Source organism: Epinephelus lanceolatus, chromosome 18 (genome assembly GCF_041903045.1).
Source record: "Epinephelus lanceolatus isolate andai-2023 chromosome 18, ASM4190304v1, whole genome shotgun sequence".
NCBI lineage: Eukaryota > Metazoa > Chordata > Actinopteri > Perciformes > Serranidae > Epinephelus > Epinephelus lanceolatus.
Window position 1 is genome coordinate 14,483,706 of NC_135751.1, and position 24,553 is coordinate 14,508,258.

At 41.3% G+C, this 24,553-nt stretch overlaps 2 protein-coding genes across 9 annotated transcripts; both read left to right on the forward strand.

The window, feature by feature from the left end:
* Positions 1-16: 16 nt before the first annotated feature.
* On the forward strand, positions 17-12,988 carry slc4a1a (solute carrier family 4 member 1a (Diego blood group)). 2 transcript variants are annotated; one of them, XM_033645726.2, is made up of 21 exons: positions 17-167; positions 1,391-1,459; positions 1,699-1,754; positions 3,238-3,335; positions 3,719-3,765; positions 3,869-4,034; positions 4,142-4,277; positions 4,389-4,458; positions 4,541-4,583; positions 4,667-4,851; positions 4,971-5,178; positions 7,097-7,300; positions 7,414-7,562; positions 7,661-7,855; positions 7,972-8,217; positions 8,304-8,393; positions 9,993-10,159; positions 10,251-10,492; positions 10,586-10,755; positions 11,692-11,865; positions 11,974-12,988. In XM_033645726.2, the coding sequence occupies exons 2-21, from the start codon at positions 1,436-1,438 to the stop codon at positions 12,049-12,051; spliced, it is 2,748 nt and encodes a 915-aa protein (XP_033501617.2). In that variant the 5' UTR covers positions 17-167; positions 1,391-1,435; the 3' UTR covers positions 12,052-12,988. The 2 variants fall into 2 exon arrangements, with proteins under 2 accessions (XP_033501617.2, XP_033501616.2); XM_033645725.2 differs by having other exon boundaries at positions 26-187.
* Positions 12,989-14,333: 1,345 nt separating this feature from the next.
* On the forward strand, positions 14,334-24,469 carry ubtf (upstream binding transcription factor). Of its 7 annotated transcripts, none has more exons than XM_078161356.1 (21): positions 14,334-14,461; positions 17,273-17,331; positions 17,686-17,858; positions 17,962-18,045; positions 18,139-18,294; positions 18,387-18,451; positions 18,555-18,681; positions 18,767-18,877; positions 18,997-19,130; positions 19,225-19,366; positions 19,455-19,496; positions 19,606-19,713; positions 19,860-20,015; positions 20,122-20,268; positions 20,483-20,593; positions 20,684-20,772; positions 20,871-21,060; positions 21,151-21,198; positions 21,283-21,336; positions 21,440-21,556; positions 21,651-24,469. In XM_078161356.1, the coding sequence occupies exons 2-21, from the start codon at positions 17,295-17,297 to the stop codon at positions 21,789-21,791; spliced, it is 2,232 nt and encodes a 743-aa protein (XP_078017482.1). In that variant the 5' UTR covers positions 14,334-14,461; positions 17,273-17,294; the 3' UTR covers positions 21,792-24,469. The 7 variants fall into 7 exon arrangements, with proteins under 7 accessions (XP_078017482.1, XP_033501618.1, XP_033501621.1 ...); XM_033645727.2 differs by lacking the exon at positions 14,334-14,461 and adding an exon at positions 14,471-14,886 and having other exon boundaries at positions 17,273-17,346; XM_033645730.2 differs by lacking the exon at positions 14,334-14,461 and adding an exon at positions 14,471-14,886.
* Positions 24,470-24,553: the final 84 nt, after the last annotated feature.

The following is a 24,553-nucleotide window of genomic DNA, read 5'->3' on the forward strand; positions in this document are numbered from 1 at the left end:
GTTGTGAGGTACGGCACCTCTTAGGGTCGACGTAGTTTCATATGGGTGTTCCCGCTCTTCTCGTCCTCTTTCTGTACTCATCTTTTCGTTTGCCCTGGTTCACTTTATCAGCAGGCTCGTGTGGGCTGACAGAACAGAGATCTGCTGTTTCCAGTGCTGGAGACCAGGTGGGAGTACCTGCGTGCAGGTAGGGGTGTGGCTTTCTTTGGACAGGGGTCTGACAAACTTTGTGGTACTACTGGACTAGAGAGTAAAGGTCAAAATGGATGGATATCTGAATGCACCTTGATAGGAGAGGAGCGTACTCTAACCTTTAATATCTTTGCCATGCTAGTAAAATAAGGGCGGGAGTTTAGATGAAATTATTTTCTTGAGCTAAAATTATTTTCTCAGAAAAGAATATTAATCTTTATGATGTTTGCTGGGCACATTTTGTTTAAAAACAATTCAAACATTTTTACTTATTTGAGGTCAAGCTCAAGTGGCATTGTCAGCTTTGGATTTTCTGAATTCATTGCACTTTTAGGAATATTGCACCTGCTTATTTTAGCTTTGGGCTAAAATAGCTGTCTATTCTCAGTGTTACATGTGAAGAATTGGTACCAAGAAATGGTTGTGAATGTCCTACTCAATGTTGTGCATGTGTAAAGTAAATGTGAAGTCGAATGGCCTCTATTTAGGCTATCTGATGAGAAATATTTTCAACTGCAGTTTGGGGGAAAAAAAGTTAGGTTTGTTCAGTTGTTTGTGAAATTGAAATGCAGTCAAGTAAAAACAACATGCTATGCTACATTCTGAGAAATATACTGTTAATTTAGAGTATTTGAGTCTGATTGTAACAGTTTTCTATTACTGGCTATTACAGTAGCTGCACTTAAAAGTTTTTACTGTACTATTACTGAAGAGAACAGAGGTCTGTGGTTAAAGAAGGGTGTAACCCAAAGATAAGGCTGTGTACATCTTCTTTTGAAAATATAACGAAGCTCACATTCTCACCAGCTGGTTCACTATCTGTCCTGAGCTGCGGCTCTGCAGGCAGACGCAGAGCGGTTCTGTGGCGGTAGATGACGGCATCTTCATCAAAGTTGCCTTAAAAAGGCCCAAAGCAGGCCTTACTGGTCTCTGTAGTGGCTTAGCCTAGTTGACAACAAAATAAACGATACTTTTACTATGATTGCTACAAAAATATGACATGTATTTATTGCAAATTGTGTGCTTTGGAAGATGTAGTTGCATCTCATTATGTCAAAACTCACAACTTACAAATCACCAGTTAAAGAAGAGCTTTCATTTTAATGGTCCCAAATGAGACACTGGTTATTTCTAATTGTGTTGTATCTCATATGGTCATTACATGTTTTTTTATGTTCTATCACTTTTTCTGTCTTAGGGAATGCATACAAGTAGCTGAGAGTTCAACATCTGAAAAACATCAATGGATAACCATTTCACTTTTGAGGTTAGTCGTGCTTCCTTTAACATCTAACAGTGTAACAGTACAACATGCAGCATTACAATTGGTACAAAATATCGTGCAACATCTCACAGAGGAAAAAGATCTTATGAAATTGGTCAGGACGGAGAGTTTGGAGTTTGATGTATTCGGTTATTCCTGCAACAATATATATTTTCCCTTTATCAAACAATTTTCATCCAACTTTCTTCTATGACTACTTCTTTAACTTTCCTCTTGACTAGGGCAGTGACGTGTCCTATGAAGACAACGACTCAGCCCTCCCATCTCCAGTGAGACTGTGAGTCCGCATTTTGCACTCTCTGTTTAAGCAGTACGTTACCTGAATATGTACTGTGACTGTACACTGGGATTCTGCATCATGTTTCTTATAAAACAAAGCTAATAGGTCTGTCTTGCCCTGAACTGAGCATATCAGGCAGTGCTCACAAGGTGTGCAAACTAGTCCCTCCAATCCCGTGATTATATATATATATTTTTTAAGCTGTAGTAGGTAGGCTATAGTAGTTAAGCTGCTTTGATCAATGGTTGTAACAATGACATTTTAGCTCTTGTTGTTCTGGTTTGGTGGGCCGTTACTTTAATGTTTTGTTATTTTCTTTAAGTGAATACATTCTGATGAACCCACTTTACACTCCCATCCCACCACTCATCAGGCTGGCTCATGAACAAAGTGGTACATGTAGCAGCTAAAGACTCTGATATAATCAAAGTTGGTGGAGACCAAACACAGAGCTAAAAACCAGAGAGAAAATTTGATTTACATTCATCAGACGGCCCAGAATACTTATACAAATAACGCTAATGTGTTCACTGAGTGTAAACAGCTAACTGTTTGCTAACATGCTCACCATAACAACTGTTAAAGGCAATAATGTTATGTCAACAGCTTGTTTGTACTGCCCCCAAGTGGCCAATTAAAACTTAACAGATGCAGGTCTAAGGCTGGGGTATGCTCAAGTCAGGTCTATTCCCATGCTTATTACCTGCAAGCATTCAATCTATCTGATAACTATGAAATATTAATCAAAATTAGAATAAAATCAGGGTGAAGCTACTTTGAATAATAGAGATGGACTGGCTGATTTTGCTTTTCAGTTTGTTTGCTCTCAGAAAACAAAAATGAAATTCACAGACATATTTATAACTTTGATTTTGATTTGAATGATTATTTACAATTCAGAAAGTGTTTAATAACTTCCACATGATGTGAAATCAACATTGAGGGCCATGGGTGACGTAAGGCTGAGCCAATCCTCGAAGGGAGGAGATATTTTTATACAGCGTGTGGTAAATATGCCCTGGAGTCTAAACTCGGGGCACAAAACCCAGTTAAACAAGCAGTCAGTGGTGAAATAATATATGTTAATCAGTCGTGCCCTCTTGTGGCCAAGAAGAGAATAGCACTAATAGCAAAAATTGACAGTCAAGGAAATTTGATCAGTCTAAACTGATACCTGTAATTGGATGGACTTTAAGTCACTTGCTATCCACAATTACAGGCTTTTAAGTGACTTATGGGAGCGCATGTTCCAAAATGATATCCCAAATTTCCTCTCCCTATCAGGGCTGAGTTGAAGGTAGCATCCTGTATGGTAGCATGAACGTGACATGTAGAATAAAAGCACTTTGAGTGGTTGGAAGACTAGAAAGGTGTGATACAACTGCAGGTCCATTTGCTATTTAAATAAGCAGACGTCATTAAGAAGCACTCATGCTCATCCCTAGTCTTTATAGCTATTTGTGTTTCTCTATACCACCAGGACTCCACCAGGCCAGATCTATGACCTGGAGGGGAGGATGCAGGAGGAGGAGAATGAGCGAGCCATGGAGGCCTTTGTCATCCCCAGTGTTTCAGAGGGTAGGTTTCCCCTCTCAGGCAATCTGTGCACAAATCATATAACTCCAGTGGTGGAATGCAGCTAAGTGCATTGACACAAGCACTGTACTTTGGTTCAAATTTAGAGTATTTGTACTCTACCTCCACTCCACCACATCTCTTTAAAACCATTGTCACAAAGCTGAAAACAGAGCTTTTTTTCTGACACGATGAGAAGTTGACTTTTTAGAGATACATGGTTCTCACAGAACAGCCACTCGACAAACATACGATGATCATAATAAAACATTGACAGGGAACATTTTACTGCACAATGAGTACTTTTACTTTTGATACTTTAAGTACATTTCAGCACAGGATCTGAATTCTTCTCCCACAAACTGTTTTCTGTCTCTTTATTTCAGCTTATCTGAACCTGAACACCAACGCCACCACAAGAGGGGATGCTCAGGTTAGTTGACATACTTCACGCTTATCAGATATAAAAGTTCACTAATGTAAACCAGCATTATCTTCTGGTGTGTTTGTTAACTTACCACACTGTATTACTACAGGCCTATGTGGAGCTGAATGAGCTCCAGGGCAGCACCTGGCAGGAGACCGGCCGCTGGGTGGGCTATGAGGAGAACTTTAACCCTGCCACAGGAAAATGGGGTCCTGCTCATGTCTCCCATCTCACCTTCAAGAGCCTGATCCAGCTCCGCAAGGCCATGGTCACAGGTGACATTGGAACTGTCAATGAATTGGAATTCAGTGCCTATATTACGATAAAATACAGCTTTGTTTTAGTTTGATGAATTAATTAAAAGCAACTCAAATGTACTCAGGTGCTGTCATCCTCGACCTGAATGCCAGCAGTCTATCTGCTGTGGCTGAGAAGATGGTTGATGAACTTCTGAACATGAATGAGATTCGCCTCTCTGATCGTGATGACTTGCTGAGAGCTCTGCTCTTAAGACGCAGGTAACCCAGAGGACGCACAAGACACACTATTTTTCTGTTTATTTCCACAAGATGCTGGCCATAGAAATGTTTACAGCATGCATCTTATGCTCCTTTTATTTGTCCTTCCAGTCAGTCTGCAGGAGCTGAGGTTGGTCCCACTGGAGACATTGAGATGCAGACTTTTTCTGTCACCAAGAAGGTATACATTTTTAATATAGTTTTGTCCATTTCCATGCAATAACATAACAGATTTGACATTTACTGCACCATTATTTCTGCAGAGAGACACCTCTGACAACATGGAGGCCTCAATTGTCCTCTCAGGTATGTTTATGTGACTCAGATGCAGTTGTGTGTCCTCATGTGGGACTCTGGAGCAGATATGGCTAAACGAGTGTTTTCGATAGGTGTATTGGACACCCTGCAGAAACCAGTGGTGGCTTTTGTGAGGCTGAGGGACTCTGTTGTGATGGAGTCCTCGCTGGAGTCTCCTGTCCCTGTTCGTTTCGTCTTTGCGCTGGTGGGGCCCAGCCAGAGTGGGATAGACTACAGTGAATGTGGCCGTGCCATGGGTGCTTTAATGGCTGACTGGGTAAGAGAGAGGAAAATAATAGCTCAGTAGCATGTAGCTTTAGCAATGAGATCACACACTGATGAAAAGAAGCCAACTTTGTTTAGTGCAGGTGAGTAAAAAGCTTTCTGGTCTCACAGGTGTTCTGTCTGGAGGCCTTCTTGGCTCAGACTGACAAGGATCTGACCAACGCCATCGCAGACTTCATGGACTGCAGCATCGTGATCCCTCCCACTGAGATCCAAGATAAGGCGATGCTTGACCCAATCATCAATTTCCAGAGGAGGATGCTGACTGACAGAGTCCGTCCCCTTGACAGCCGTCTTGCCTTTGGTGACAGGGTCATAGGTTAGCACTGTTCCTTATACTTACAAAGTGTTCAACACATATTTTCAGCACCTCACTACAATTGTTACATAAATTCATCCCTTTAACTGAAATACAATAATATTTTTCACATTAGTCTCAACCCTTCAGTCCTTAAACATGACAGGGCACATGGCATTAAAAAGAAGGATTGTGCTGTTTTGGAACCAACAAGGTTTTATGGGAAATGTGGTCTTAATTTTGAGAACATCAGCGTTATCATTAACATACAGCACCTTTAAAATGTATTCACTTACACACAGAGAACAATAAAATCAGAACAGATAGGCAATTGGAGCCTTGCTGAAGAAATTAAAAAATGCTTAAAAAACAATCTAACCCCCATACATACTGTGCGGGTCAAACTTGACCTGTTTTAACATTTGACGGCAGTAAAAACACCCGAAATACCATTCTTTTAGCCTAAAATATGACTATTATATTTAAAAAACATTATACTTCCATACAGGCTCTACATATTTTCGTACACTGTTGTCATATCTGGATTTGACCGGTATCCATTGAAATGGATTTTGGATCAACCAGTGTGGGTCAAGTCAAGGAAGATGGCTTTTGTGAATCTTGAAAACTGTACATGCCATGTCTGTGTTTTGTTTTTTTTTGATGGGACAGTAGTGACAGAGTTCAAGAGGGACCCCTAACACTGTCACAAGAACTGCCTGTGTTCCCACCACATTTGCCCAGGTTCCCACTGAGTCACTGATACCTGCAACGTTACAACAAAACCCCTTAAAATAAATTACTTAAAAACATGTCGGTGAAGATTCTCAGTCATCCAGGTCATGGTACTCATAAGTGCTATATTGTAGGCAACTGCACTTGCTTGAGTTTCTTGAAGATGTTTCGCGTCTGATCCAAGAAGCTCCTTCAGTTCCAGAACTGAAGGAGCTTCTTGGATCAGACGCGAAACGTCTTCAAGAAACTTCAGTTCCAGACGTTTCTCCTCTGATCCAAGAAGCTTCTTCAGTTCCGGAACTGAAGAAGCTTCTTCAGTTCCAGAAGCTTCTTCAGTTCTGGAACTGAAGAAGCTTCAGATCCAAGAAGCTCCTTCAGTTCTGGAACTGAAGGAGCTTCTTGGATCAGACGCGAAACATCTTCAAGAAACTCAAGCAAGTGCAGTTGCCTACAATATAGCACTTATGAGTACCATGACCTGGATGACTGAGAATCTTCACCGACATGTTTTTAAGTAATTTATTTTAAGGGGTTTTGTTGTAACGTTGCAGGTATCAGTGACTCAGTGGGAACCTGGGCAAATGTGGTGGGAACACAGGCAGTTCTTGTGACAGTGTTAGGGGTCCCTCTTGAACTCTGTCACTACTGTCCCATCAAAAAAAAACAAAACACAGACATGGCATGTACAGTTTTCAAGATTCACAAAAGCCATCTTCCTTGACTTGACCCACACTGGTTGATCCAAAATCCATTTCAATGGATACCGGTCAAATCCTCTGATCCAAGAAGCTTCTTCAGTTCCAGAACTGAAGAAGCTTCTTGGATCAGAGGCGAAACGTCTTCAAGAAACTCAAGCAAGTGCAGTTGCCTACGATATAGCACTTATGACCTAAAAACCATCAAACCATCAAATCCCAACCAATCAACAGAGATCAAAAGAGGGGCTGGGTGGGTCTTATGACTATGAAGGTATCTGAGCTGCCATTTTAGTGACTGAGGTTATAGAAGCAAGACTTTCTGTCCAAGAGTTCATTGATCTGGTCTCCCACTACTGCTACCACTGCTTTGATTGTTGCTGTATAGACACTTGTTATGAGGGGATTCTTAGGCCAAGTCAAAGTTGACTTGGACCATACTGTGAAGGTATAGAAAAAGGCACATCTAGTGTTATAAATATTAATGTCAGTCTGATTTGTTTGTCCAGTTGATAAAGTTCCACAGGAGCCGCGAGAAGACCCCCTGGCCCGCACAGGCTATCCCTTCGGTGGGATGGTGAAGGACATCAAGCGCCGTTACCGCCACTACATCAGTGACTACACAGATGCTCTGAACCCTCAGGTCCTCGCTGCCATCATCTTCATCTACTTTGCTGCCCTGTCCCCAGCCATCACTTTCGGAGGACTTCTGGGTAAAAGAGAGTTTCAGATGGAGAGACGTGTTTGTTTTCTCTGTCTCAGTTAATTTGCAGGAGTTAACTAACCTTATATATGAATAATAATTTTCTCTGTTGTCTGACTCTAGCTGACAAAACAGACAAAATGATGGGCGTGTCAGAGCTTATGATCTCCACCAGCATCCAGGGTGTCATCTTCTGTTTCGTCGCCGCCCAGCCTGTCCTTGTCATCGGATTCTCCGGACCACTGCTTGTGTTTGAGGAAGCTTTTTATGCTGTACGTATGATTGAACGGATTTCAAAACTCAATCTTAATCTTTAATTAGATATTTTTTCTTCATTAGCATCTACCTTCCTTTCTTTATTCCATACTAGTTCTGCAAGTCCCAGCACATTGAGTACATTGTAGGCCGTGTCTGGGTGGGGATGTGGCTGATAGTGATCGTGGTCATCATTGTGGCTGTGGAAGGCAGTTTCCTGGTCAGATTCATCTCCCGCTTCACTCAGGAAATCTTCTCCATCCTCATCTCTCTCATCTTCATCTATGAGACCTTCAGTAAACTTATCAAGGTTTCCTCACCTCATCATTTTCATCCATTTCACATCACAGACTCCATTTCCCTGTAATCACCTCATGTGTTGTCTCTTATCTAACTTCCTCTTACCTCTCATCTCCTCTTGCTCAGATCTTCAAAGCTCACCCTCTGATTCTGAACTACGAACATCTGAACGACACAATGGACAACCCTTTCCACCCAGTCATTAAGGAGCATGTGGAGAAGCATCCCGATGGCAACATAACCATTCGTAAGCTGGAGACTGAAAGGCCCTACCCCAACACTGCCCTGCTGTCTATGTGCTTGATGTTTGGTTGCTTCTTCATTGCGTACTTCCTCCGCATGTTCAAGAATAGTCATTACTTCCCCGGCCCAGTAAGATCATCTTTCTATGTCCAGAGATGTTTTTTTTAAAGTTTCTGTAGTATTCTGTGATACTGACCTCCTCTCTGTCTCATTAGCTCCGTCGTTTGATTGGAGATTTCGGTGTCCCCATTGCTATTTTCTTCATGATTGCTGTGGATATCAGCATTGAGGATGCTTACACTCAGGTAGGTGTGGTGTTGTGGTGAGTTAAATCATCTCTCAAGTAAGTTTTTAACAGTGATCATATTTTTGCTAAAAACAAACAAAAAAATCTTAAAGGGAAAGCTCATCCCATAATCAAAAATATATATTTTTCTCTCACCTGCACTGCTAGTCCTCAATCTAGATTGTTTCAGTGTGAGTTGCAGAGTGTTGGAGATATCAGACTGGAGATGTCGGGCATCCCTCCAACATAATGGAACTAGATGGCACTCGGGTTGTGCTCAAAGCACCAAAAATACATTTGAAAAACTCGACAGGAATATCTCTTTCCAGAGAACATGACCCAGTTACTTAAGATAATCCACAGACCTTTCTTGTAAGAAGTTTCAAATAGGAGCTATATTCTCTTTCTATCGAACTACACCCAACAACCATACCACCGCGCAGAAGGAGGCGTGTATCATGGACAAGAGACTCTTACTTGAGACAGTGCGAGATGTAAGCATTATTGGCGTCCTGCTGTAATGATAGCTAGCTCAGTGGTGCTCGGTGAGCTAGCTGTAGATGCACACTTCCTTCTTCAAAGTGATTTTGTTGGTGGGGCTGTAGTTTGGTAGAGACTAGAGAGAATAGTTTCTACATGAAACTGCTCACAACAAGATCTGTAGCTTATCTTGAGTAACTGGGTTGTGATTTCTGGTGAGCGATGTTACTTTTAAGTTTTTCAAATGTCTTTCTTGGCACTAAACACACCACAAGCCAAGTGCCATCTAGTTCCATTATACTGAGGAGAAAGCAGACATTTCTACAGCCAATACCTCCAACACTCAGCAACTCACACCAAAACAATCTAAACTGATAAACAGCACTACAGGTAAGAAGAAAAATGTGAATTTTCGATTTGGGGGTGAACTGCCCCTTTAAACCGAACATAATGTGCATTCAGATACAGTATATCTAAATGTTTTGTTTTGTATACAGTATAGGTAACTGACAAATCATCCACATTAAGATGGCTTTCTATGCCAGTTATTGTTTAATGGTTTGGAGCACATTTAAGGTCAATGATTCTGAGCCTGGTGGGTCTTTTATTTCAAATGTTCGGAGAATTATTTGATTTTTTTATTTTAATGAAAACATTTTTTTATTCTCTTTATATCTTCTATTGTATATTTTATTTCATTGTATTGTAATATTTTATATTTAAAGTGACCATGGATCATGGCATTTCTTGTAGCATTTCACATCATGTGTGTAAATACAAATGTGCACTTTGGTCCAGATCTTGACTATGGATAACATAACATACTTCGCTGATTAATGGTTATAATCAAGGACACACTGGTAAATAGAAAGTTATGTAGAGTATGACCTTCAGTTGGAGATTGTCATAAAGCGAGTAAACACCAATAGGCAAAAAAATCAGTTATAGGTCCACTGCTTGTGTATCACCAACATTCATTCAACAGAACTAATCATCATGTCTTTTAAACATCTCTGAAAACTCACTCCATGTACATAAAAAGGAAGATAAAGTTTATGTTCCTTGTTATAGTCCTCTTTTATTTTTTGACTTAACTCAAACTATGTTCTAATGCGCTAACTTTTTCCACCCTTTGCAGAAACTAGTTGTGCCAAAAGGCATTCAGGTGAGCAACCCCAAAGCCAGAGGCTGGTTCATCAACCCCATGGGACATAAACAGCCTTTCCCCATCTGGATGATGGCTGCCTGCTGTATACCAGCATTGCTTGTCTTCATTCTTATCTTCCTGGAGTCACAGATTACTACGTAGGTGACACCATAAACAATAAAATAAGATTGAAATACTGAAATTAAGATGAGATTTTTGGTAAATTTCTTTCTCTCTGTGTATTACCAGGCTGATTGTAAGCAAACCTGAAAGGAAGATGGTGAAAGGATCCGGTTTCCATTTTGATCTTCTCCTCCTGGTCACCATGGGGGGCATCTCCTCTATCTTTGGAGTGCCCTGGCTTAGTGCTGCCACTGTGCGATCTGTCACCCACGCCAACGCACTCACTGTCATGAGCAAAGGCCCCAAACCAGAGATTGAGAAGGTGATAGAGCAGAGGATCAGTGGCATCTTTGTGGCCATCATGGTTGGTAGGTACAGCCATCCACAGTACTGGTGCGGACACAGCAGTCTCAGAATAAACTACCATTTCCCTTTATTCATCCAATTTCTGTGACTTCCAGGTGTTTCTATTTTCATGGAACCTATTCTGAAGATGATTCCGATGACAGCCTTGTTCGGCATCTTTCTCTACATGGGTATCACTTCTCTGAGTGGAATCCAGATGTGGGACAGGATGCTTCTGTTGATTACACCAAAGAAATACCATCCCCCTGATGCCTACGCTACCAGGGTACGCAGCCTCCTCAAACATACTTTAAGTGCAAACATTTAAATTTTTTCAGTTGAGAGACCTTTATGTCTGGAAATGAGTCATTTTGAAAATACAAAGTTAGTTTCACATGTTTGCAATAACTTGCACCCCACATTGCTGTAAAGACTTCATTGCTCGAGATATCTTTAGAATAATCTTATTTTATATTGTTGCTAGTGAGCGAGGGAGGTTTAAATTCAACATTATGGGCATTGGGTGCCTCTTTGTGGTTGTATAGAATCTATTTATAGATCTTTCACATCATTTTTTGGTTGTTTTAAGTCTCACTGCTGTTCTTTAATGTCTTTTTTGGTCATTTTGCATGTCTTTGTGGTTATTTTTCACCACTTTGTAGTCGTTTCACATCTTTTTGTTGTTTGTTTGTATGTTATTGTGGTTTCTTGAATTTCTTTGCAGTCATTTTGCATCTGTTTATGATCATTTAACTTTTTTTGGTTAGTTTTGAGACTTACTGCTGTCCTTTCATTTCTTCTTGTGGTCGTTTGTAGTTGATTTGAGGTTGTTCCGAGCTTTTTTTGTGCTTTTTCCACATCTTCTGATTTTCATATAGTGACTCTTTGTGGTCATTTCGTATCTTTTTTGGTCTTTTTGAGTCTCTTTCTTGTCATTTTCCATCTCTTTGTAGTTGTTTGACATATTTTGACGGTAGTTTTTTTTTTCACCCTGTGGCCATTTTGTATCTCATGGACCCCTGACCCCTAAACCTATGCTCTGTAGACCCATTTGGTAAACCTTTCATGCACAGGACTGTCACTTTGTCCTTATATTTCAGTGTTTTTTTTTTAATCTGTGACAATCTCCCTGTAAACAGAAACTAGTATTTTGTACATTTCCATGTTAGTGTTTGGCACTGTGCTCCCCTGCTAACACTTTTATCTGTTGTCCCTGATGCAGGTGAGCACATTGCGGATGCATCTCTTCACTCTGATCCAGCTCGTGTGCCTGGCTGTCCTGTGGATGGTGAAGATTAGTCCCTTCTCCCTGGCGCTGCCTTTTGTTCTCATTCTCACCGTCCCTCTACGCATGGTCATGACTGGCACACTCTTCTCTAAGTTTGAGATGAAATGTGTAAGTACCTCTTTGTATTTGTTACATTCACTGCAATCTCAGGCACACATTGTCATGTTATTTGATGTGTAGGTTTCTCAGTTGTAACCAGATATGTTCGTGTTGCAGCTGGACGCAGATGATGCCAAAGTGACGTTTGAGGAGGAACCTGGGGTAGATGTGTACAATGAGTCCCCTCTGCCATAAACAACACCATATCATCCATGTTTCATTCACAAACTGCCAGTAATTATGTAACAATTTCACATCAGGTGTCTTTCACAATATGTATTTGTAAACGTACACAGTTGCAAACTTTTCTGTTTTGTTATTATTATTTATCTTTAAAGGAAATTACCTCTCATTTCTAGAAAACATACATCATTTCCACAGCTGAGTCTGTGTGTGTGAGACCCTGAACCACAAGAGAACCAATAATACAGTCCATATTGTCATCAAGATATGCAACATCATGTTTTGTCTAGGAAAAAAAAATTGATTTATTTAAATGAGAAGTATTTTCCCTTAAGATGTGAGGGAAATCCATTTTTAAGATTTTTTTTCTTTTAGTGCATAACTACACGAGCTTTAAAGTGACTAGCAGTGATGCTGCATTGTAGATCTGTGAGTGTGATTCCACCTGACTTAATGTTCATTATTTAAGTTAAGCAACTTTAATCTATTCAGGTCTTTACACATGCACATATAATGAATTTCCATGGGATTGTCCTACCTGCCTTTGTCCCCATTAGCATTTCCTTTGTTTTAAATTGAGTTACTCAAGTTTGTCTCATTGATAATTTTTGATGTATGGTTTACTGAACTGAACGTTTGCTTTCTGTTTAGCTGACCTGTTTAGAATTTGTATAAAAATATGTGTAATGCACTTATATCTGATTTTAAGTGTGTACTTGCTTCCATGATTATAAAATAGGATTAATAATAGGTAGATAGTGGATGATTAAATGTTTTTCTTTTTTTTTTTGAGAAAATTGTTGCATATAATCAGGGAAAAACTTATTTGTAAATGTGCCTTGTTGTGCCTGTTCATGTGTTTGTGTGTTTGAAACACTGTACAGTAAATGCTTGATTGGATTGGAAGGATTTTCACTTTATTAAAAATAAAAACATCCATTAAAGTGCACGTTTCCATGAATGCATTGGAAGATACAGTATTTCACATCACTCACAACTAACTTCTATCGTTTTTATCTTACAAGTGACAGGAGAGGGGTGTTCACTTGAAGCAAGACGCCTGCCACTTAGCTGTATGCTGCCTTCAAGGTTATCAAGTAATCTCCAACTTCTCGGCACTCCCACTTAGAAAACACCAATAACGCAGATGTAAATACTCCAGTCCTGAGGAAAGAAATTAAACAGCATGACATTTTTATGTGCTGTGTCATGGCATGTACAATTTTACCAGGTGTTTAGATGTCTGTCTGTCTGTGGACAAACTTTGTCAACAAGATAACGTCACAACCGTGCAAGATGCAGTCATGAAACTTTACAGGTGTTGATTTCAAAATGAAGGCCGAGTTCAAAGATGGGTTTGGTCCAAGCAAAGGGGCTGGAAGTAGGGTGATAGGAAGGTGGGTGTATTTCTGGGTAGATGGGTATGTTACAGAGGATGAAGTGGGTATACTCTCCCATATGTTCCACTGTTTTTTTGGTGTACTGTAAATGGCCAAACAAGAAGTGGGTATACCCTGTACACCTGCATATACCCACCTGCTACTACTATTACCATATGATATGTGCTTAAGTAAAGATTAAGAATTACAAAACAGACTGGGAAGCTTCAATCATACAAATGCTTTGCAGAAACACATGAAAGTGTGTCATATGCAGAGCTAAAGTGTGAATAAATTAGACTTTATTAAGAATGAAATTGTGAAATGCAATACCATTTAAAGCCCTGCTCATTATTATGAAAGTTATATAATTTTGCTTACTTTCAAACTACTTTGACAAGTTAGCTTTATTTCATTTGAGTGGTTTCTTATTATTTGAATTCAAAAAGCTACTTTCATCTAAAAGTCTTTCACTGTCATTTAAGACAAACAGGGTAGAACGTACAGGTGGTTACTGCTTTGATCTGAATGAGCAAACAGCAGAATTTACTTATTTACAAAAATTAGAATTTGGTGAAAATAGATCAAAATATGATCAATTAGATGAGTGCTTTGTATCATTTACCAATGTATGGTCATATTTTATATTATACATTTGTTCATTATGTCTTTTTATTTATTTGAAAACTTTGGTTCTCACATACGCAGTCAACTTTCAGGTCTGTGCCTGATCCTGTGCGATGATGGCAATATTTCCGACAGCAAGGGAACGCAGCACAGTTTAACAAGGCCGAGTGCCTGAAAGTCATTTGTTTTCCCCTGAATCGGCCTGACTGGATTGGACGGCCGGGGGTTCCGCCCACAAACACACAAGGTGGAGTTGAAAAGAAACAACATGCTGGGCCAAAATGAAGCTGTCAAACAGCCTCTTAGTATTTGCTAAAAGAGGAATCGAGCAATGTGAAAATGCATGGAGGCTGCTTTGAAGACCTTTAGGACACTTCTGTCTGAAGTGGAAATCTGACATTGATGAGAGAAAATTAGTGGGTAAACTTTTAAAAATAAATGTTAATAATATTAAGTTAAATGTAAGATGAGCTGGTTGCACTTTAATAAGACAACCATTAGCGCAACTTTAATGCAACTGATCAAACATTCGTGGTGCAAACTTCGGCTGCAGATCAGACATGACCGGCCTACGGGAGTAAAAAATAATCGCCCTTGGTTGGGTTCAGAAACAACGGTGCGAGGTCGGAAAAAATGGATGTCTCCGCGTAGCGAAATGGTTGGATGGAGAGAGAGGAGCTGCTGCGCGTTGAGTGGAGGGAGACGGCGAGTGAGATGGAGGCGGGGGGGAAGGACCATCTCTGCGGGGACTGGAGCCCAGGACCGACGGCGCAGTGCTGGCTATCGTTCAACCCTCCCCTTCTTCCTCCACAACGACACCGAGGCTCGAGCCGAGAGACAGGTAAGCCAACAAAACAGCCGCTCGGTTTCATAATACGGTGAGAGTGCGCGAGAAACAAGCCGGAATGAGCGTTAAAAAACCCGCAAACCCAACATTTAAGGTTTTGTTTTCCTACAAAGCGGCTCGGTCGGTGGAGTCTTTGTAGTAGCGAGGTAAACCAACGGCTGAGGCTGGGTACAGACGAGGTCGGCCATAGCCGAATTTCTTGTCCTCTACAGCGGGGAAGAAACTGGATATAAGACCCGGAGGTAACTGGTGTTTACTCAAAATTACACCGAGCGACTTGTGTATGCTAATTCCCGTCATCGAAACTCGTCTGTTTGGGCTGTAACCGGGTTATTTGCGTGGGGGAAATCGACGGTGGTTTCCGCGCCGAGACCTCCATGCGGCTGTTGGCGGAACAGCCAGCCGCCTCTCTCGGTTAGCCATCAGGGATCTCGGTTTAATATCTCACCGTGCAGAGACTCGCCCTCTCTCACCCCCTCTCTCTCTCACCGACTAGCCCAGCACCACCGACGACCGACCGAGCTCGGTGAACCCGCCTTCTTGTCCTCGCTTATGCGCTTTTTGGATCGAGGGAAGGGAGTCTGCAACGCCCTGGCTTTAGGTTTAAGCTCCGTATTTCTGTGTTTGCAGTGCGCCATTGGACCTTGTCACGGTAGGTTTCCTTGTAGAGCAGAGCTGAAGCATGGCGGACCTGGAGCTGTTTGTCGCGCCAGAGAAGCCACTCAGCCTCGGATGTTAACATGTTTCCTTTGAGCTGTAAGATAAAAATGTCGGTACTGTTAAACCGCGTGAGAATGTAGCCGAAACCGGTAACAGTTATCCTAATATTAAACTAAATCGGAAACTAAGCTAAAGGATGAAACGTTTGACCAATTTTTATCATTTTCTTCTTTCTTCCTGCGCCTCCGCAAGTCTCTCCAACCCACCACCATCAGATTCATCTCCGACATTATGATAATTTGTTACAATGTGTGGTTTTTTTCGCGGTTGAGTCTGTCATAAATGTAACATTGTAAAATGGTGGCTATAATTATAACAGTTAACGGTTTTTAATCAATTGTTGTAAACAGAAACGTAAAGCCAGGTCTGCCTCCAGGAAACAGGGTATTCTAATTAAATGCATTCAAGCTTAACGTTTTAAATTAAATGCTAGCATTTTTAAAAAGATATGGCTGTCAAATTAGTAAAGAAAAGTCTAATTTAAGCTTCATTTGGTGTACCAAGTTGCCCTTGGCCATAATGCCTCAGCTTCCAGTTTTTTCCTCATCCACACATGTTGTATTTTACATTAAATTTGAGTAATATTAAATGCTCTAGCGACTCCGGGTTCGCGTTTTGGCAGCTCTTTAGTTACATAAATGTAGGTATCGATGGTTTGAGTGTAGCTAGGTCACACGGTGGACACCACAGTGAGCTGGGGCCATCAAGGACACGATGAACAACGAGCAGCCGCCATCATTGGAGCACAGCTCGGCTACGCCTCGCTGAAGAATGCACTGGGTTTTGCTGTAAAGTCCCAGTATTCAACACAGGAAACCGGATAAAACTGGCTGTTGTCACACTTTAAACACTTTTAATAACTGTAAGGAAACATGTCGATTTCGGTGCTCCAGTGCGAGTACATGTGAAGAGAAGACTATAGGGTCGTTATGGCGGAGCTAGATCCGCATCCATCGGTGATGAGGCGCCTCCACCGAGTGGCGCATTTGGCTGCAGTGCTTCCAAGCCACCATTCCCCCATGTCGGAGACCGAAAGCAGATCCCCCGTCCGTGGTCAGCTGGTCGCCTACAGCTGCCTGTCTGTCCACGTCCATTCGCTTCCTTCTTCCGTGGATCCTCCCCAACCTCCGCTCCGACACAAAATCCTCCATTACCGAGCGGACCGGGCGAGAAAATGGTCGCGCCTGTGTGTTCACGATACTTTTGTTGTGGATTAAAGGACAGTACTAATGCGTTAAATTCCGGCTGGCGAAATTTGCTCGACGGAGACTGCTGTTGTCGTAGCTAGTTGTGCTAGTTGGAGCCCTCCGCAGTGTTATTTGAGATTTGAAGCCGTCACAAGCAATAGCCTATGTCTCACCATGTAGCGTAAACGTTTAAGGGGCGGTGTAATGAACATAAACCATTATGTCGAGGCAAATTTAAATTCCACCACATGGAAACCTCTCAGATTTACTCTTATATCACCAACATATCACCATTTTTAACATTTATGAATAATATACATATGAAATTAACATTAACATAAAAACATTTTTGGTTTTAGGTGCATTTTCTGAACCTAGTTGTTACGATTTGCAGTGTTTTTTAATGATTAATGTTATGGTTATAGATAGGCTATGTGATTTTTTTTTTTTTTTTTGCTTTTTTGCTTTTGTAGATACAAAACAGCACACCCTCAAATGAATGGAGAAATGGAGGCAACTACCCAAGACAAAGGTGGGATTTTAACAAGTATGGAAACCATTTATTGATCATCCTTAACACCTTCACAATAATACATCTGCTTTGTACAACTTAGTATATTACGCCTGTCATATATATTTTATTAATGCTCTTCATAGGTCATTGCAGAAAATATAATAGTGACACCCTTTGAAACTATAACATACCAGAATATGAGTATTGCATACGTAACAGTCACTGTATGGACATAATAGGGATGTCTTTTCTCATGAGAATGATAATTGGACATCATTTTAGACACACAAAATCGTATTATAGTTAGTTTTGTGATTTAGTAGACAGATTAGCATGTCTTTAACTTTTGCTTCCTTTTGGTTGTCATCACAGTGTGGGCACAGGAGGACCTCTTAAAACTGCTGGAGGCAATGAAAGTGGCCCTGCCACAAAAGGACCTCACTAAATATAAAACATCAGAGTCCCACCTGGACTGGCAGAAGGTGGCTTTCAATTCCTTCACAGCAGAGATGTGTAAGCAGAAGTGGCAGGAGGTTTCAAAAGAGGTGAGCCACTTTAAGATTGTATAGTGTGTTAGAGTAACGTAGTATTTGTATTGTTGTTCGAAAGTTAGATTTGTAATACCTTTTTTGTCTGCCTGAACCACAGATTCGTAAATTTCGGACTCTAACAGAGCTGATATTTGATGCCCAAGACTACATCAAGAACCCTTACAAGGGCAAAAAAATAAAGGTGAGTTAAAACACACAGTTTCATCGACTAATGAATAATTAGCAGTTATGAATAAAATTCACACTTTTATTTATTTTTCTTCATCATATACAGAAACACCCAGATTTCCCCAAGAAGCCTTTGACTCCATACTTTCGCTTCTTCATGGAAAAGAGGGCCAAATACGCAAAGTTGCACCCTGAGATGAGCAACTTAGACCTAACGAAAATCCTCTCCAAGAAATACAGGGAGCTTCCTGACAAAAAGAAGGTCAGTCAAAAGCACCTGAGCCACAGCTAAAATAAATTTGATAAGTGTTCTCAACTCACTCATTTCTAACAGAAATCTTTTCATGGCTACAGAAAAAGTATGTTGACGACTTCCTAAGAGACAAAGAAGCATTTGTACACAGCATGATGAGGTTCAGGTGAGGTTACCTATTACTATTATTTATGAACAGTGGGGATATTAGTCATGCACCTGCAGCATATTGAAAATGGTAATTGTGCTTAACTGTTGTGTAAATGCAGAGAACAACACCCAGATCTTATGGAGAGCATGACCAAGAAAGGTTCAAATGCACCAGAGAAGCCCAAGACGCCCCAGCAGCTGTGGTATAACCATGAAAAGAAGGCCTTTCTCAAGACACACCCTGACGTATGTTTTGGCATTTACAACACAAACATGCAAAATGCACAATTGTACGATTTGAAAGATGTTAACTCTCCCTGTTTGACACCAGGCGACCACCAAAGACATTAAGGACAGTCTTGGCAAACAGTGGACACAGCTGTCTGACAAGAAGAGACTCAAATGGATCGCCAAGTCCCTTGAGCAGCAGAAACTGTACGAGGTAAGACTACAGCACCGCGTGGTGTGTTTTTGAAATGCAAGGGCTGTTGTGGTATTAAGAGCAATGATGACATCCAGTCCATCTTGCTTTAGTTTGACACTGTGTTTGCAATATTCCAGGGGACGATGAGGGAGTACATCCAGCAGCACCCAGAGCTGAACATGACCAATGAGGATATCGTCAAGTCCACTCTGACCAAGGCCGAGAGGCACCTCAAAGACAAATCTGATGGCCGCCCCGACAAACCACCTCCGTGAGTCAACGCTGCTGACACATCTGTACAATGCTGGTTGTAGGCCGCGGCCCTGCGAGTGAGTTATTTAAATATAATGTGTTTGTGCTTTCAGAAATGGTTACTCAATGTTCTGTGCGGAGCTGATGTCGAGCATGAAGGATGTACCCAGCACAGAGCGTATGGTGATGTGTAGCCAGCGGTGGAAGCTGCTGAAACAGAATGAGAAGGACGCCTACCAGAAACGCTGTGAACAGGTGAGTCCAGAATCATCAAGTGTGATAATTAAAAACACGAGTACTTTAGTTTTTTTTTTCTAAAAGTCTTATAATTGCTCTTTTTCAGAGGAAGAAGGAGTATGAAATTGAAATGAACCGATTTCTCAGTGTAAGTTATATTTTGGTTTCTACTTCAGCACTTTTTTGTTGCAGCCATCAGTGTTCTCATATAAGTGTGAATTTCCCACATGTATATTCTGTTCTGTATGGATCTGTAGAGTTTGTCAGAGGAGGAGCAGACTCGGGTTTTGTCTGAGGAGAAGATAGGTTTTAAAAAGGGTGGAGCCAGTAGTCCTGCCGCCAAAAAGAAGGCCTCAAAAGCAAAGGTAAGATCAAATATACACTCTTCAAACTGCTTTTTCCAGTGCTGGGTGTCATTTTTGGTTACCACTTTGATCACAACAACATAATTTCATCCAAGTAAGAAACTAGAGCACCCTTTTCTGATGTTCACTTTCTCCGTAACCTGTAGGCCAATCCAGAGAAACCCAAAAGACCAATTTCAGCCATGTTCATCTTCTCCGAGGAGAAGCGCCAGAAACTGCAACAGGAGCGGCCGGACCTTTCTGACAGTGAGCTCACGAGGCTCCTGGCTCGCATGTGGAATGAGCTGCCAGACAAGAAGAAGGTAATGTAATAGAGCAGATCACAGGTGGCAAATCATACTGATATGTACAATTTGTAATCTAATTTTCAAAATGTCATGTAATGATCTCCTTGTCTTGATCATTTAGGAGAAGTATAAACGTCTAGAAACAGTCCTGAAGGCAGAGTCAGAGAAGAAGGAGAAGGAGGATCGCAGTCGTCTGCCGGACCCACCTAAGACTGCCCAGGACATCTGGCAGCAGAGCGTCATAGGAGACTACCTGGCCAGATTTAAGGTACACATGACATGTGCTCTCAAGAATACAAACTGGTAGCCTTGTTTTAGCCCGTTACACTATAAACACTGGTTTAACAGGTGATACAAAGAGTACATGTCCTAAAAAGGCAGAAATCCATGCTCAGTGTGTATTTTGTGCAGATCAGTAAAGTTGTAGAAAACACGTAAAACTCTCACTGCAAGTGCATTTAATGTGAGCCTGTGCTTTGCAGAGTGACCGGCCCAAGGCACAGAAAGCAATGGAAGCCACCTGGAGCACCATGGAGAAGAAAGAGAAAATAATGTGGATCAAAAAGGCAGCAGAGGACCAGAAACGATATGAGGTTAGTGTCAGTTCAGTGACAACGTCCAGCAGAACTCCACGGTGTGTTCACACTACCAGTGAGAGCTAACAGTCGACTTCTCCTTTACAGAGAGACCTGTGCGAGATGCGCTCACCCGCTGCCGCCATTGCCTCAGGGAAGAAGATGAAGTTTGAGGGTGAACCCAAGAAACCACCATCGTAAGTCTGTCACATCTCCCCTACCTGTCTGTGCTGCCTGTTGTGTGTTGTACTGAAACCTCTAAGTTGTGATTTTTCACTTGCTTTTGACTCTCTAGAAACGGATATCAGAAGTTCTCTCAGGAGATGCTGTCCAACGGAGAGCTGAATCACCTCCCGATGAAGGAGCGGATGACTGAGATCGGCAGCCGTTGGCAGAGGTTACCACTGAAGGAGAAAGACCGCTACAAGAAGATCGCGGAGGAGAAGCAGAGACAGTATAAAGTCCAACTGGAGCAGTGGCTCGCTGTAAGAAGTGGTTGATTGGGGAAAGGGGACATTCTGTCAAGACTTGTTGGACCCCCGACTTATCTAACATACACTTTCGCTCTTCCACAGAGCTTGTCCTCGCAAGAGAGAAACACTTACAAAGAATATAACTCACAAGTAAGTCAGTTATTTCAGTCACAAGCTGGATAAGAAACTGCACCGTGTTTCTAAAACTGTACTTTATCTGTTTGATGTTATCAGAAAAGAAGAACTACAGCAAAACCAGGAGGCCCCAAGGCGAAGGCCAAGAAATCTGTAAGCGTAGACTCTCTCATTCTTCTTCTTGTCTGATGTATCAGCCGTAGTGATGTCATGTAGTGATGTGTGTCAGCCATGCCTGAAAATCTCTCTCCCACAGGACACAGAGGAAGAGGAGGACGAGGACGAGGACGAGGATGAAGATGATGACGAACGGGGGAAGGCTTCCTCTGAGGCAGACTCGTCCAGCGAGGATGAGGAGGATGACGATGATGACGTGAGTTGCATCTGTCTTTGCCAGTACGCAGGGGTAATGACAGGAAGTGGAAGCTGATTGTGCTAAATATTGTTTTTTAATTGTTTGTTTAAAGAAGGAGGATGATGACGATGATGACGATGATGAAGACGACGACGATGACGATGACGATGAGGCGGAAGACAAGGAGAACAAGTCGGAGGACAGCAGCAGCGATTCAAATTCACAGGGGTCGTCGGACTCGGATTCGGACTGAAATGGGTCGACGTCTCCGTGAGATGAACTGAGCAGCGCTGAGCTGAGCCAAGAGTCAAGGGAGCTCTGCCACTGTGCCAACCCTGCTCTCCTCCCACCACCAGAGGGAGCCCCTGCATCACCTCATCCACTTGACACTCACCCACTTTTATGTTGCTGCGTTGGTGGTCTACTCATGGAGGCACCCTGCCCGTATGTCCAAAATCAGTTCCATTCCCTCCCAGGTGTGACGGTCATCTCACAGCACAGGCCGCTGATGTTATGCCAAAAACAGCATCCCACTGGTTTGGTGATGTCATGAACATTTCTGATGTGGTTTCAATCTTGACGTACAGGTTCAGTGGTTTAAAGGTTAGAGTTTTAATGTCGAGGGTATTCAATTACCCTTCAATGTTTCTGTTGTCATTCTGGTAATTAGTTAAAGGTGGCATGAGTTGTGAACAGGCTTCATAGAGCCAAAGAACATAGTATGGCGGATCACTTTAGGGAGCGAGGGGGGGGAGGGGGGTGTGCAGGGTACTGAAAATTGCACTCTTCAGAATGTTTCCTTTAATTTTTTTTCTTCCCAGTTCATTGTTGCATTTGTTCTCTATTCTCAATTTATGATGTAGATTTTTATCATTTTGGTTCTTAAAGAGGTGGTATTTTTTCAGGAAAAAAATCAAGCCATTATGAATGTCTTTGTTGCTGGAAAATTTCAGTACTTGTTACTAACCCATGTTCTCATTGATAAAGGTAACAGTGCCTGTATAAAGTGTTCACCCCCTCTTGGACTTCATGTTTTTTTGTTTTACAGCAAGTGGATGATTTGTTACTCAGTGGTGTAAAATGACTCCTTATTCGGCAATATTTAAGGAGAATTCACACACAGGATTTTCCAGTAATGTTACAAGAAAAACAAATCTCTGCAGATGTATCTAAATTACGTGCAAGTCCAAAAAAAATTGATTACGTAAGTATTCACCTCTAAATGGTTAGTAGACTCATCTTTGGCAGCAGTTACACCCTGGAGTCTGTGGATCAGTCTTTGCACATGTGGACGCTGCATTTTCATCTCATTTCTTTTTGCAAAACTGGCCCTATTCTTTACATTATACACATATCTTTACATTACATTCTTTACATTTTTATTTTTACTTATTGTCCAACTGCTATTCTTAAGTGACCTCCATTTAACCTGTCAAAACTTTTGTAATCACTTAATTTATGTTTTAAAGGGACTTAATTTAGATCAGTTTGTGAAGGTTTGTTGTGTTGATGAGGGTCAGAAAAGCCTACTTGCATCCACTCTGCCTCAGAGATGTAAAAGATATAAGATCCAGTGGTGGTGAATACTTTGTATAGACGCTGTTGTATCCATCGCCATGTGTCTGTCATTCAAATATGTCATGTATCAAACTTAACTGACGTGTTGTTCTCATTAATCCATCAGTCTGGAACAATTCTGTTTGACTCGGTTAATTCTGGCCCGACAGTAACACACAGTGTTTACTGTGACCGGAGCAGTTTGTCGTTGGAGGGAGAACACTTGTTGTCCTCATGTAGAGCTCAGTCTGACTGTGTTTTTAAAGAATGCGTCACACAGTCGGTGTATGTGTCTCCTCCTGAACTGTCGTTTTACGTTTACGGTTTATTTGAGTCGTTAAAAATGTTTGTTTTTATTGTTGTGTTCTGATCCATCTGGAATCATTTTGTGGCTGTCGAACTGAAGGGTTTTCATAAAAAAAAGAAAAATAGTTTTGAATTTTTATTGGTATTGACTGTAATCCATACGGGTTTCAGTCTAATGCTTAATCCCAAAAAAAAAAAAAAGCGTGCACTTAATGTAAATCTGTCCCTCTGTGTGAGTTTGTGTGCATGCCTGCACAGAACTGTGTATATATGAGGGTGTGAGTGTGTGTGTTTCTTTGCTTTAATGTGTGCTGTTTTTACTGTTTCTGTTGCATACCATGATGTGACTGCAGCGTGCATGTTTGTGCCTGTGTGGGGACGTCATACCAACACCATGAATGTAGATATTGTTAAATCTTTTAATTTTTTTTTTTTTTTCCTCCAAAGGTCTTCAGTAATTTTTCTGCTCGGCGCTGTCGTGTCATTGGTTACCTGAAAACAGACTAATGACTGTCGTTTTGGGTCCACAGACAGATGAGTACATGGCAACTTAATAATCTGTTAGTAATGGACTGATTTTGACCATTATGAATCTCATCACTGTCTGAAACAAAAACCAGCGTGGACTATTTAAATAATTCGGGGAGGGGAAAAGGAAAAGCAATTGCTGATGTTGATCAACAGGAGTTTGTAAAAGGGATTTGGGGAACTGAGTTGCCAGGGGAACTGGGGTTAAAAAAAAACTGTTGTAATTTTCCCTGTAAATACTGTTTTTGTATCGAGTGCTTATCGTTTTTTGTTAGTGCTTTAATTTGGCAAACCCTCATCTGTGATTTCTGAGGCCAGTGAGTTTTTCACTCACGCAGGGAGAGTTTTTGGTTTCATTCACCTGTTTTAGTTGTATCTTCTCTCCCTTCTGTTGGTTTATAGAGATATCTAAGACAGCAAAGCTTTACAAGTTTGTACTGCTGATCATTTGACAAAATTTGATGTTTTCTATAGCTGAGGGTGTTCTTATGTCCTTGTAGTTCAAGTATTTGGGCAAATTAAAAAAAAAAAGATCTTTAACAGAAGTCTGCGTGTTCTGTTTTAAGCTTACACAAGCAGGGCGGGGATCACTGCAGTGTCCAAAAGTATGTGGACACACCTGGG

Coding starts and splice junctions, on each gene's coding strand:
- slc4a1a (XM_033645726.2), top strand. CDS start 1,436: ATGGATAACCATTTCACTTTTGAG. Junction 1,460..1,698: donor ATAACCATTTCACTTTTGAG/GTTAGTCGTGCT, acceptor CCTCTTGACTAG/GGCAGTGACGTGTCCTATGA. Junction 7,563..7,660: donor TTGAGGAAGCTTTTTATGCT/GTACGTATGATT, acceptor ATTCCATACTAG/TTCTGCAAGTCCCAGCACAT.
- ubtf (XM_033645727.2), top strand. CDS start 17,295: ATGAATGGAGAAATGGAGGCAACTACCCAAGACAAAGGTGGGATTTTA. Junction 18,682..18,766: donor TTCTCAAGACACACCCTGAC/GTATGTTTTGGC, acceptor GTTTGACACCAG/GCGACCACCAAAGACATTAA. Junction 19,367..19,454: donor ACCAGAAACGCTGTGAACAG/GTGAGTCCAGAA, acceptor GCTCTTTTTCAG/AGGAAGAAGGAGTATGAAAT.